The sequence below is a fragment of the Kryptolebias marmoratus genome, linkage group LG14, assembly GCF_001649575.2.
Source record: "Kryptolebias marmoratus isolate JLee-2015 linkage group LG14, ASM164957v2, whole genome shotgun sequence".
NCBI lineage: Eukaryota > Metazoa > Chordata > Actinopteri > Cyprinodontiformes > Rivulidae > Kryptolebias > Kryptolebias marmoratus.
The window spans coordinates 18918137-18932698 of NC_051443.1; the positions used below are offsets into that span (position 1 = coordinate 18918137).

General features: G+C 38.8%; 1 protein-coding gene across 1 annotated transcript; it reads left to right on the forward strand.

Moving 5' to 3' along the window:
- Positions 1-2830: 2830 nt before the first annotated feature.
- urm1 (ubiquitin related modifier 1) lies at positions 2831-10932 on the forward strand. The gene is made up of 5 exons (XM_017410498.3): positions 2831-2914; positions 4046-4116; positions 8600-8681; positions 9966-10014; positions 10476-10932. Exons 1-5 carry the CDS (start codon positions 2880-2882, stop codon positions 10542-10544), a joined length of 306 nt encoding a protein of 101 aa, XP_017265987.1. The 5' UTR covers positions 2831-2879; the 3' UTR covers positions 10545-10932.
- Positions 10933-14562: the final 3630 nt, after the last annotated feature.

Genomic DNA, 14562 nt, shown 5'->3' on the forward strand with positions numbered 1-14562 from the left:
GTGAATGTTTTAGAGCCACTGTTTTCTAATGCATACTGGAGGCCAGCAGGGGACAGCATTTCACTATCAAACAAAATCAGATTCTTCCTATGAGCACAAATTGCAAAGCCTTCATCTTTCCATCAACATCTTAATATTTATTTTGGTTTAGGAACCTGGAAGTGTCTTACTTCCTGGGTTTCAGCTGAAGACTCTTCTTCCTCATTAGTGTTTTCTTGGATTATTAACAAATCGGAACACTTTTGGATCTTCTGTTAGAGTTTCAAGTGGACAATATGCTAAAACAAACAGGTATTAAGGACAAATGCTCCCTCTGGCGTGCACTAAGCATGCGCTTTCTGTGAAGCATCATGCATTGCTCTGCAGATATAAACCCACATTGATGGCAGCAGGAGGGAAAAAGAACAGATGGAGTGTGTGTGTGTCTGTGTGTGTGTGTGAGTGTGTATCAATGCATGTGACTCCTCAAATATTCATATGTGCATTTGTGCATAAATGTGTGCTTTTTGTTATCATGGGTGCATGCTATAGGACAGATGTTGCAGGAGTACTGCTGTGGCTGCTTACCCTCCTGATGAAGGAGGCATGAGGAGGACTGTTAGACAGGATGGGAGGGAGGTTTATTCCAGGCCTAAAACACACACACACACACACACACACACACACACAGCGAGAGAACAAAACAAAAAGTAGCACAGGACAATCAAACATGATACAACACTGTGTAATCTGTAACAACAATAAGATACTCTGCTTCTCTTTGTCTCCGGTTTCTATGCGGTTCCAGAGGCAGAACATGTTCTGGGTGTAATCTCTAAGAGGATTCTCTCTGCTTTGGGATCATGTTAATTTCAGCTCTTTATTTTTTCTTCTTCTGGAAACAGAACCGAGCTCCTCCAGGCCTGTCAGCCAAGTGATTCCGACAGCAAGCCATCATCAATTCAGACCCCCTAATCTCCCCCCACAATCCCTCTAAAGATAATCTGTCGTGTTGCTCATTGTCATCTGATCGTGTGTGACCTTGGCTCGGTGGGGTCTGGCAGCGTTACTCGGAGGATGTTGGTGGAGCTGGAAAAAGGACAGGTTAAAATATAAGACTCTGGATTTTTGTGGAATCGGGGCGGATCATTGTTTGAGGGAGATGTCAGATATTCTCTAGTTATTAGGATTTGCTGTAAGAGGAGAAATCAGGCTGATTTTTTTGTACGGGATAAGTTAGACATGTATCAAACAACTTGATTTAAAATGGCTGCCACAGCTATGACTAAATCAGTTTTACAGATATGAGCCGAAGATTTGATGTGGTCGTAGCTGAAGGTGGTCCCCAATACACATTCTGAGCGCTAACAGCTTGCACAATATCTTTATTAAAGACTCTGATTCACAAAACATCATCTGAGCGGGACATCTTGTGACTTCACATGAGAATGTGCATCACGTTACTTTCAAGGTTTGACCAAAATGGCTGCAACTCAGTCATTTCTCAACACAAGATGATCTTAAGCTAAAGCTCTGACATGAAAGGCGGCGGGCGATATGCATTCCTTCAAGGAGTGCTGGGCCTCTTATTTTAAAGCTGCAATCAAATCAAGACGATCGAAATGGTTGATGTCATTCTAGAATGTAAAGAATCCTTAAACAGAAATCTGGGGCTTCGTTCATAAGAGCTGAACATGAACGTCAGTGCAGCTAAAGACATGACAGGAAGTGTGATCACTCCTCTGCAGCTCATAAACATCTCCCGCCCACAGCTGTGCGTCTCTAAGTCCCTTCGCACTCATGTCTTCACTGCTATTACTTGAGAGGGTTTTTTTTTTTTTTTTGGTCTCACCATCATCATGTTTTCCAAAACGTCCACTGCAGCCTCAGCTGTCTGAGGACCTCCTCACCCATGCCTCACACGCCCTCCACCCCCCACCCCCCTCCGCCAGGTCCAGCTCGATCTGTCTGTCTGCTTCTGCACTCGCTCCTCATTAACACATGAATAAAGACGAGGAAGGGCCTGAGAAGGCTCGGACACCAACAGAAGGCAGCAGATTTGCAATTCAAACTTCTGGCCATCCACACTCTGCACACCCCACACCCTTCTCCTCCCCCCACACCCCTCCATCCATCCATGTATATTCCCTGGGACTAAACTGTCAACGGTATGATAAAGGATGCATGTACGAAAGGAAGGAAGGGAGGGAGGGAGGGATGGAGACAGATGTGGATTCACAAGTTTATGTCCTGCCTCTGCACTTCAATACAGACAAAAAAAATACATATGCAAAGTTAAAGAGTGTGAGAAGTGTTTCTTTCTAGCTGCTGATGACTTTTTTACGCAATGACTTACCTAAATAAAGTTCACTGCAGAGGTGAATCCCCACTTCTATAGAACATTCATAAAGCTTGTAATTTAAAATAAATCACAGTTATGGCTCCTAACATTATGTCAATGAGAAACAAGCAAACAAATTAATAAATGAATAACGCATACCTTTGTTCTACAAATGTATGTTTTTTGTCCATATCAATGAAAAGAGAAATAAATTTGTAATAAATCTCAATGGAAGTTAGCAATAATAGAGTTAGCGTTTAAATTTCACCTCCGAAATAAATACTTAAACATGTTTAAATATTTGTTTAGAGTAAAAGAATAGTGCCTAGACAATAAAGAAACAAAACAAGAAAAAGAAAATAATAACCATCTTAAAAAGGTCTACGTTTTGGCTAATATGTAATTAAAAGCTTCAGGAATAAATGTACTTTTTAGACGTATTAGCAGACGCGATAATTAGGCGGAAGCAAAAAAAAATAAAATAAAATAAGTTTTAAAAATGCCCTGTAAGACGTCACTTCCGCCTGACCCTGAATTACTTCCTGCGTGTGTCAACAATATGGCAGCTCCCGTAGCTCTGCATCTGGAGTTTGGGTAGGGACCTCGACAATGTTTTACTTATGTTTCTGCTTTTTCTGTATTAGTAACTCGCCTTGGGACTTATTTAGCAGTTGTGCGTTTGCTTAATTTCCGTAAGAACCGGAAGTTTGGGGCTCGTTTGACGGCTTCACAGGAACAGAACTGAACACAGAACCGGCGCTGAGTGACTGTCCCGACTGTTCAGATCATGGCTTATTGTTTACATTTAACTTCTTCAGCGCTTCAGGCCACCTCACATGTCGAGTCTGTCAGGATGACATTTGGTTTTCCAGCTCTAAGGCTGAATTTCGCTTTATGAACGAAGCAGTGAAACACTAGCGCCGAGCGTCGGTGTTGTACCGAAAGATGTACCCACGTCGTAGGAAACGCAGGACATAGGAACCATAAATGTGCCTGCATTTATAAATATTACAAATAACAACTTTAGATAAATGTGTTTTTAAGGGTAGTGGGAAAACACGATTTCATTTGCCAGATTTTTGACTTTTACCTATTTTTTATAAATGTTTTAAATGCCCTGTTCACTGGTGGGGTACCTTTTTCGGCACAACACCAGTAAAGCTAAAGAAAAAAACAGCCCAATTTTATAAAAAAAACCCTCTAACATTTAACTTGATTTGAGATTAAAAGCATTTAACATTATTTCTTAGCAAACAAGAAACACATAAAGCCAGACTGTATAATAAAATATTTTCACGTGTTAAATATAAATTAATAAAAACAAATTACAATCTCATTTTTGTACAATGCATTTGAATACACAACAGAATAAATGATTAATTTTTAACCATATCTAAGGATGTATCATTATTTTACATAGCTGCAACATTTTTTTTCCTAAAGAACAGTCTGATGTACAGAAGGCTTATATTTAGTTTAGTTTTGACAACTTTTCCCTAAAACAAACTTGTTTGTCTTGCATAATTTTTACTTATCTCTCTTCTTTTGTCAGCACTTTATCAACCAAAAACCTAAAAACACTAAAGCTCTTGTTGTTCTTTTTCACTCACCTGCTTTAAGTAATATAAAAGAGACAAAAAAAATTGTAATTCTTATCCTGCAGCCTGTATAACATAGCTTTTATTTTTTTTAATCATTTTTTTAACTAACTGGTTCTTTATTTAGTGGAGGAGCAGAGCTGCTTTTCAGCGGTCAGAAGGAACATCATGTGACTCTCCCGAGCCAATCAGAACCATGTGAGTATCACCTTAAACATATCCAGCTCTTTACCCTGGGGGGAAATATATCAAAACTGTGTTCAAACCTGGCATAAATATACATCTTATGTTGATCTTTTCACAAGTTTACCTCTCCAGGTAGTTAACACATGGCAGTAACACGTATTTTAGTGTGTAAATATTAAGGTTTCTTTTAGAATATATCCAATTGTTGTTATTTTTTAATCATCATTGCCACATTTGCTACAAGTTTAATAAAGTGTTACTTTAATGTGACACCATTGGTTCTCCACCTGGCTGAGGACCTCTGCAGAGGACATTATTTGATTGAATGTCTCCAGATTTCTGTCCACAATGCTTCAGGTCTAAATGTTTCCTCAAACATCTTGGCTGCTTTACTTCACTTCTGATCAGATCAGGTGCCATATTTGAGATTGGAAAGGCAGCAGTGTTTGTTTAGATTTCCTCCTTTTTTTTACAATCCATATACCACGTAAGATGCTTCTGTATCGCAGCATTTCATAGTTTTATTTGATGAACCCAAAGAAGAAAATAAATATTTCAAAACCATTCTGGGTTTCTTTTATGTTAGTACGTATCACACATGTTGGCATTTGTCTGGTGTGAGTTCACATCTCTGTTCTGAAAATACAACTTATTATTCTGTTCACCACCTTTTCAGTGTTACTAAAGTGGAATTTGTAAATTGACAAGGAGAAGTACTGGTGCAGGAATATTACTGTAGGTGAAAATTTGTGAAATTGTTCAAAATCTAGTGAATAAATTGCATAAAAAGAAGCTTTTTGTTTTTATCCTGAAGGCCACAACTAAATACATCATGATGTGGGGAAAAATGTTAACAAATCTTAACCTTTTAAGCTAAAAAATAACTTTTGAACTAAATATAAAGTAAATATAACAGCTTCTTGATTCACCTTGTCACCCTTTTAACATAACTCAGGCTATGTGGTTAAAGTTTGATAATCCTGATGTGTGAATATCTTGTTACAAAATTGGAAATAAGATTTATGTGTTGCAAGAAAGTTTGGTGACAGAATATTTTTCACTCCTGCTCCCAAAATTTTATTTTATTTTGCAAAATAGATTTCATAGTTGTTATATAATGGTTCATTTTCACAGCAAGGCGGAGGGGAAATACAAAAAAGAAAAAAAGAAAGAAAGAAAGAAACTCTGCCTTTCGCCTGATTTTCATGTGTGTCACAGGGAGAAAGAGGACAAATAAGAGAAATATGCATCTTTGCTGTTTGGGAAAACAAAGGCTGTTCAACCGGGGTGCTGATGTTACCACGACAACAAACGGACAAAAGTTGACCAGAACAAGGAATGTCAGCCTGATTATGACCTTGCTGCACCAGCTGACCTGTGTGTGTGTGTGTGTCTGTGTGTGGTGTTTTTTCCAAATAGGACACAAAGTTCAGAGTTTAATGCTGCATCATCACACACATTTCAGCATTTTTTTGTTTTTGGTCTGTGCTTGTTGTGATGTGATGCTCGACCTGTCTGTGTGGGTGTCTGGAGAATCCTGTGTGTGTGTGTGTGTGTGTGTGCGTTTTCCGTGAGTGAGTTCTAGCTCAGAGGGGGATGCGGTGAAGGTGGATATAATTGGTTCTGAATCATTCGTATTTCTTTTTTGACCCCGGCCGATGATTGATGATCCTCGACTGAAAGACCCGACCCCCTCTGTTTCTCTAACTCGCACACAACAAAACCCCCATGGTCGAAGGTTCCCCGCTTTTTTTTTTTTTTTTTTCTGGTAGCGTCCCACATCAGCAGAAAGATGGATAGCTCCCCCCCTCCCTCACATGACCGTCATAATTGCATGAAGACAGAAAAGCATAAGAAAGGGTAAAATGGCACACAGGACAAGAAAGCGGGAACGGTTTTGAATAAACTTCAAAATGGCGCCTTTTTCACCCCCTTTTCCATACACTCAATGCAGCTATATCCCATGATGCACTAGGATCCTGTGACGCATTTTCCCTCCTCTCTTCTGTCTGTTTGCTACCTGGACTGCTATCAGAATCGCTCACATCTAAGCTTCTCGCTGTTCCTTTATCTCACTCAGCTTCTGGTTTCCTTACATTATGTTGCCCTTTGCTTCAGACAGGATTTCACTTCTGAGACCTGTGTGACGCTACACAAAAAAATGCCATTTAAAAGAAGCACTGCCTCTTTTATTTTCGACACGAAGAGCTTAATTATTAGAAGTTAACAGGTCTGTCCGCCTGTGTGTGGAGCTAAGGCAACCTTATAACGTGTTTTTGATTTAAAGAAGAGGCTATAAACAAGAAGCCAAACGGTGGAAAGAGATGAGAGAGGAACTTTTATGAGAGGAAGGGGAGTGTGCGAGAAATGAAATGGAAAAAGTAAATGGGTGAGAGGATGAAATAAGAGGTAATGGTGGAGAGAAGTACTAATAGTGAAAGGCAGAGGGAGAAAGGAGTCAGCACAAAGGAGGAGTTATGACTGCTGGAGTGATTAGTTCTGTTTTTAGCCCTGCAAAGGTGCAGGTCAGTACTCACTAACCTGTACTGTGTGTGTGTGTGTGTGTAAGGTTTTTTTAACACGTATAGAAGCCTCGAACCATAACAAACCAGCAGTATCGTTATTCGTTGGCAGATAAACCTGAGTGACATTATTTTAGAAGTATTTTCAAATCAAATATTTTTGAAATGTGTGTTTATATTTTTAATATATTTTTGTAGTTTTATGTTATTTTCTGTTCTTTATATTTTGGAATCAGTTCATGTCGGCTTACAGTAGCAGTTGGATAAATAATTTAACTTTAAACTCTAAAAGAAATCCTCATAATCCTTAGAAAATAAAAACTTTGTCTCATCTTTGGACGCATAAATCCCACTGTAACTCCTTTCAATGTATTTTACAATTTGTGTTGTTTTGGTATATTTAAATTTTAGCCACAAACTTACTTTAACAAATCAATTTAAGCTTAGATTCTGTCTTTTAAAATTAAACAAATTAGAAAAGAAATAAAAGTATTAATTTTGCTGATGTTTCCTTCTTATGCTGCTGCGCTTTAAATGCATTTTATGTTTTTTTTGTTTTTAAAGAATCTTGCTTTAATGTTGATTATACTGGATCAGTACCACACACACACACACACACACACCTTGATCAGTACCACACACACACACATCTCCTCACACCTGAATCGGGTTGAGTCTCTGTCATCCTCCGAGGCTTTTCAAGCTTTCTTCCGCTCATTTACTCCCAATCTCTCCACATTTTTATCTCATCTCCTCTGTTCTTTTTTCTTTACAGGAATTGGTCAAGGAGACCAATTCTTTTTAATTTGATTTTGTGTGTGTATGTGTGTGTGTGTGTGTGTGTGTGTGTGTGTGTGTACACCTGCAACCGCAGGCCTGCTGTCGAGTGTGATCCTGTGTCTCTAAGCTAATCTTTGCTGATCACACACAAACACACAACCTGAAAACGTTCGCAAGAAAACATTAAATTGGTATGATTGTGCTAATTTTTTTCTGAATTTATTCAGCATTTATTACTCAACACACGAATACGCTGAGTCAAAAGGCTCTTTCACCAATTCGAATATGAGAGTTAATGATAGCCATAACTATTATATATTCATTGTTGGTGTTTTAGTGGGGATTTGTTTTAAACCCTGTCTATGGCGTTGCCTTTGTGGCTCTGATGGGTCTGAGCGAGGCTCATTGTTGAGACAAGGTCAGTCTGATTGTTGAAGAGGTCAGACTCATAGAAAATTCAAGCGTGGCTAATATCCGAGCTCACGACGCGTCACTTTTATCAGGAGGCAGAATTTGATCAAAACCTAGAGGTGGTTTAGCTCTTTGTTGTCTTGTCTGCGTTAACAAGAAATGCGAGGCTGAAGAACGGAAATTTATTGTGTTTGTAAAAACATCTGGATTCACATTTGAAAGTTTTCTTGGTTTTAACCTGTAAAATTGGCACTTCTAGGTGTAAAAAGCCATTTCATTTTCCGTTTTACGTTTCAAAATGGGCGCAGTTCATTTTATTTTCTACTCAAGGTGAACCGTGTCGCTGCTGGTCGATGATGCTAGTCTCCCCCCACCCCCACCAAACACACACTCATAAATATACATACATGGATACACAGATACGCACCCCCCCCCCCCTCGTCCCACCTGGTGCCTCTGTCGCGTCACATCGACCGGGAGGCTGGAACTGCGCACCTTGACCCTTAACCCCTGACCTGTGACCTCTGTTGTCTGCCTGGCTATGGGTCGTCTGTGTGTGTGTCTGAGTGTATGACATAAATCTGGTTACGCAGTGGGGACCTGCATCCCTTTTTTTGAATGGGATGGGGGGGGATACCGCCATGAAAAATATAAAATTTTAGTAAGAAATGTGAATTTAATCAGGATTTGGAAGGTAAATGTCCAGGATTGTATTGAAAAGTGATGATGGAAATCAGTGTGTGTGTGTGTGTGTGTGTGTGTGTGTGGATGTGGTTTTGCAGGGGACATGAAGCAGCTGCTGGTCTGGATCCAACGGAACCTCCTGAAGGAACGACCCGAGCTCTTTGTCCAGGGAGATTCCGTGTGAGTGCACCTGACACCCACTTTCAGAAAAAAAAAAAGAAACATCTTATCTTAAGAATCTCACCGACAAACTGGAACGTTTTAAGCCTTCGGAGTGTGTTGGAAGCCATTTTTTCCCCCCTGCAGTTCAAACAGCTCAAATGCTGCCAGAAAGAAACGTCTTTCTCTCAGGTTATTGGCTTCAGAGGGATGATTACCTGACTGTATGTGGGTTGTTGTGTTTGCACACACACGTGTGTGTATGTTCAGGTCTTATAGGAATGGCTGACTTTTACAGCCGCCTTTGTGTCTGACTATTTATAGCACCATCTAACCAATGAATGGAGAAAAGGCTGGCCTGCCAGTAAACCCTATAGACTAGATTTGTGTGTTTGGGTGTACTTTATGTTGCCTGCATGTACTGATTTCCTTTATTTTTTTTAACAAATTGTGTGATTTGTTTTATATAATCTTTGCCTTGCTCTGGGTTTTTGTTGTTGTTTTCTTTGGCATGTCTTTTAGGTTGATGCAGACCCATGTTTGGTTCTGTTTCCTCTCTCGTTGCTTGTTCTTTACTGACGTCAGAGTCCCTGTCTGTGAGGTGGATAGGACTGAGCAACATCAGCGTCCACCTCCTGCATTATCTCTGCATGCACATGACTTCTAGTCGCCTCTTTTGAGGCAAAATTACACAAGCTGTTCACAAGATTGCACCCTGTTCCTCTTGTATTATCACCATTATCCTCTGTTGTTTTATTTTAACCCAATAATTTCTGATGACACTTTCCTTTTTTTCTCTCGTCATATAAGAAAACATTTTTACTTTCGTTACTCAGAGTTCTTTACTCAAATTTAAACATGAAGCATTTTAAATGTTTAACTCACGTTCATCCCACACAGAGAGCCCTTAATGTAACACACACATAAAAGTATTTATTTCAGAATTTCTCAGTAGTTAAATACCGAAATATCAAAACCGTTTACATGTTTTCTTTATTGTAATTTATGAAAAATATTTTAAAAAAAATAAAATACCACCAAAGACTGAAAACTTTTTAGTGAATTGTTTTTAATTCCACTAACATGATGATCAGTTGTTTTTTTTAATCATTTGTAAGAAATTATTTATTCTTGTACAAAAATGTAAATATTTTACCAAAAACCATGTGAATTTAGTTTGATTTTTCATTTTCTTTGATTGACTGAGACACTGTAAGCATGCAGTACTTATACTGAAGTATTTATACCTTTTTTTTAACGTACGTGTGTGTTAGTTTTTCCTGAACCTGGTGTGTTTTCCCACAGGAGGCCCGGGATTCTGGTGCTTATCAATGATGCCGACTGGGAGCTCATGGTGAGCGCTGGGAGTCATGTTCACTGTCAGGTGGTGTGTGTGTGTGTGTGTGTGTGTGTGTGTGTGTGTGTGTGTGTGGGCGGGTGGGGGGATCTGAGCCATGTTTCATTTACATAAATAATATTTGCTAAATATCCTATGATTTCCAATCCTATAATTTTAGCTCAAAGTGCACGTGTGGATGTTCAAATCGAGAGACCTGCTGGTCTGCTGTTATTCCTTCATATAAGTAGAAGCAGCTTTGGGACGTGTTCGTCCTTTTTGGGGAATAAATACATCTGTATTAACACGCACACATGCTTCAATTTGACTGAGCTGATTGGATTACAAGACTCTGAACAGGATGGAAATAAATTGAAAAGTTTGTCATTGATTGGACCCCGACGGGAACACAGATTTGGGATAATAAACGTTTCTCGTGCTCATGTCTTAATAATAAATGTTTTGTTTGCTTGTTCCAGGGGAAGCTGGACTATCAGCTACAAGACAAAGACAACGTCGTGTTCATTTCTACCCTTCACGGAGGATAAACATGAGAAACATCTGGACACGTATACAACCGTTAGAGCCTTATCGCCACATCCTCTGAACCTACATCTCCCCCCTCATCGCGTTACCACATCCCAACAACAAGCCTCCTCATTGGACGCTGGCGGTGCGACGACGCAGCCTCGGCTGACAGTTGATGATGTTCAGCAGAAGGAGAAGATGGAGATCTAAAAAAAAACAGAAACCCTAATGATAATTTGGGATTAAATAAAGAGAGAATAAACCGGCCCTGAAGGTTGGATCTCATCCCGTTTCCTTCAATCTTCCTTAGTCATTAATATTTTTAAAGAATGTGTAAAAATATAATAGCTAATTTTTTAGCGGATTCCACGGAAACAATATTAAGGATAAATAAAGTTGTTTTTTTTACAGCTGCCATTTCTATTCAATCATTTATAGATGGATCACATAGCTCCTCTCATGTTTTATATTTAATAAACTGTCTTACAGTGTGTTTAAAACCCTTTGTGTTTACATTTTTATATTTTTATCATGTATTTTATTTAGGTTTTTATATATTTTTATGTTTAATTTGGTCATATAAAAATGCACAAATTGATTCTTGTGGATTTTTTTTCTTTTTTTTAATTGCTGAAAATAAAAAGAACCTCTTAAACCATAATTGTAATAACGGCACCTGTGTAATTTCCGTAGTTGCATTATTTTTATTTCTACGTCACATATTGCAAGAAAAAAATTTCTTCAAGGAGTAAAATAACCTTTTAGCAAAATATTATTCTTACCCAAGTTTCTCTTCAATATGTAAAGTTTGTTGTCATAAATAACCCTTTGAATGCTTCTTAAATGTCAAATGTGAGCTGTTTCGTTATTATAATTATGATATTTTCTTGTGTTTTTGCTCCTTACATAGCAGAATTTGTTTGCACAATATTACATGCACATATCCCACTTCTTTACTAATAGAATCCTGCACATGGAGACCTCTCCAAAACACTTTTTCTTTTTAAATAATGAAGATCTGCCATCCTGAGATCGATCCAAGTCCAGCTCTGTGATAATAAGCAGCATTTTAAGATGATTAGGAGACACTTTGGGGGGATTTTACCTTCCTGTAGCCACGCTCAGATGGAATATTCATCAGATTTAGGAGGGTGCAGGCCGCGTGTGTTTGTGTGTGTGGTGATAGTGGTGGGGTTGAGGAGGGGGGCCTGGATTTACAGGACCACTGCGGGAGGTCGAGGTCTAGCCTCCGGGCTGCCCTCCCCTGAACGCCCAAGGCGACCTAAAACCTTTTCTCGGTTCTGGAGTCCGATTTGCAACGGGAAACCAGCCTATAATGGCCAGGAGAAAGGAAATGCTAATGAGGGGGGCTCCGTATGTGTGTGTGTGGGAGAGGAGAAAGTGTTGCACTGTGTGTCAGCTGCTGCAGGAAGCTGAGAGGGAGACGTTTCCAAACTGCATGAAATGATCAAAAAGATGTTGGAAATTGGTGCTTTTCTAAATTATTATATATTTAAAAAATTAGGACCATTTCTTCATTTTGTCTGCTGAAATGTATTACATCAGGAGCTTTTTCTATCATTTGTGTCCTGACTGGATTAAGTTGGAACTTGCTTTTAATATTTTCTGGTTTGTTTTTTGTTTTGTTTTTTTAACTGTGGTGTATAGTCAGTGCAGCCATTCATAAATTGTGGATTATTAAGTGATGTGTGGGTAAATCCAAGCCTCCAACCTGCAGCAGCCCCCCCTCTAACATCATAATGAGACATACTCACAGCAGAGGAGGAAACACATTCTATCATCATCTGGCTCAGCCAAACAACTAGGAATGAACAATAACTGGGAAAGAAAAGTTATTAGGAGTTTACAGGAATAATGTTTTTAGAAGCTGGATGCCCACAGAATCCCTGGATTAATCATTTGTGCAGAAATATTTTAAATCAGCAAACTTCATTTTTTAAATTAAAAGAATATCCCCACAAATATGATAGGACATCATAATCCAAATTGTTATAAATTTGAAATCTTATTCGATTTTTTCCCCTCTTCATGGATAATCTTTGAGTAAACAATGATTTGAAAATTCAAACAAACAAACAAACAAAAACACCCTGCCTGCTTTCTTATATGTTTACCTGTTTTTATTATTAATATTTTATTTTAAGGCTCCCTGCACAGACCTGAGCAGAAACAGACTTGTGGAAGCTGTGGTACATTATCTTCAAAAATACCCAAATGTTTTAAATAATTTAATAAATATGTATATACATATACATATTTTCATCTACACATACAAATAAATCTAAAACCTGATGAATATTTTTGCATCTTTCAATAGTCAAATTTAACTACATAAATGTACAAATTATTTTGTGCAAAAACATTTTTATGTTTAGGAATAATTTGGATGATTTAAAATATTTTGTAAAAAAAAAAAAAAAAAAAAACTGAATGACGAATTAAAACTGGCGCTGCGTTGGACACCGACTAATTCCTGCAGGAGCAAACATCATACACTAATCCCCTGGAATTAGGAGAGGTTAGCCTTTAATGTTCTGCCACAATACACACTTTGGCTTGGATACATGTGTGTGTGCGTGTGTGTGTGTGTAACTTGAATTAATTAGCCTTAATGTGCTACTTTAATTTAAAGATAAATAAATAAACACATCTGAGGAATAAAATGTCCTCTCAATTTTTGACAAATATTGCCTTAAATAGACTAAACAGACAAATGTTTCTTTGCTTAATTCTTTTAAAACTATCATTAGTTTTTTTTAAAGAAAAAAAAGTACATTTAGGCGAATTTAATTTTTGTAACAAAACCTCTTTAAAAATAAGTGACACAAACGGAGCCAGAAGCTCATCACGTGGTTCATGGCAGCATCAATCATCTGATGTTTCTCACAAATTTGTTTCTCCTTTTTGCATAAAAACTAAATTTCTTTTAATTCTTTTTTTATTATTTAAATGAAGCTCCCTGCTCTTCCTGCTGAAGGCACCCTGGAGTTATTAGGCTCCTAATGGATTCTCAATAAATTAATAGAACTAATATAAGAGGATGCTTTCCTGTTTTAAAAAGCCAATCTTCCTGTAAATTGCAATATATAGTCGTTACTTCCCTCCCTACGTGTGTGTGTGTGTGTGATGATTCAACCTTCAGCTCGTCTCGTGCGTCTCTGTGCACCACGCAGGCCTCACCATGAGCCCTAAAACCCACTGCTCCCCACCCTCACCCCTCCTCACACACACACACACACACACACACACACTTTTCTCCAAATCCAGTCGATTCGTCGATGCCTCCAGTCGATATTTACCTTTTAAAACAAACAGTCCTGATTAGATCTTCGACAGAGTGTAAATACTAATCGGGCAGAGCGCAGCGAGAGCAGGCCGACAAACACATCTGAGGCAGAATGAGGTTTCCTCCACTTTATTGGCCCATCATGCAGTCCTGCTCCTCGTGCAGACTGGGATTTACTGATCTTACCTGAAACGTTACAGTTAGAAACCAAACTACAGGCCTCCCCCTCTCTCTCCCTCCTCTCCCTCTCTCTCTCTCTCTGAGGCCTGGGGCGCCTGATTTCCTTGGCCACAGGCAGCAGTGATGAATGTGAGTCTGCAGCAACAGATGTCCATACACAATTCTTGGGGCTTGAGTTGGATTTTACTCAAGAATTGCGTTTGGACAATCAGTCGCAACAGACTCGGTATTTAGATCTTCTGCGGAGATGGAAGGGGAAAAAGGAGGAAAATGAAAGCCTTTTTAAAAATAAATCCGAGTTGTGGGCCAGCTGGGTGCACCTGCTGCCTTCACATCCCCCTGATACAGAAAAACTGTTTTCTTTTACCCCCTTTTTTGTTAAGAAGTTGCATCATTTCCGTCTCTCTCTCTGCACCTTTCAAACCGCCTCCTTCCAGCACAGATTCAACATTTAACCAGAAGTCATAACCCCCCCACCCCAAAGAACACACTTTTTTTTGGAAAAGTTCTCTAAAAGCACATTCCCTGTCTGAAAACTGTCCTCACATTCT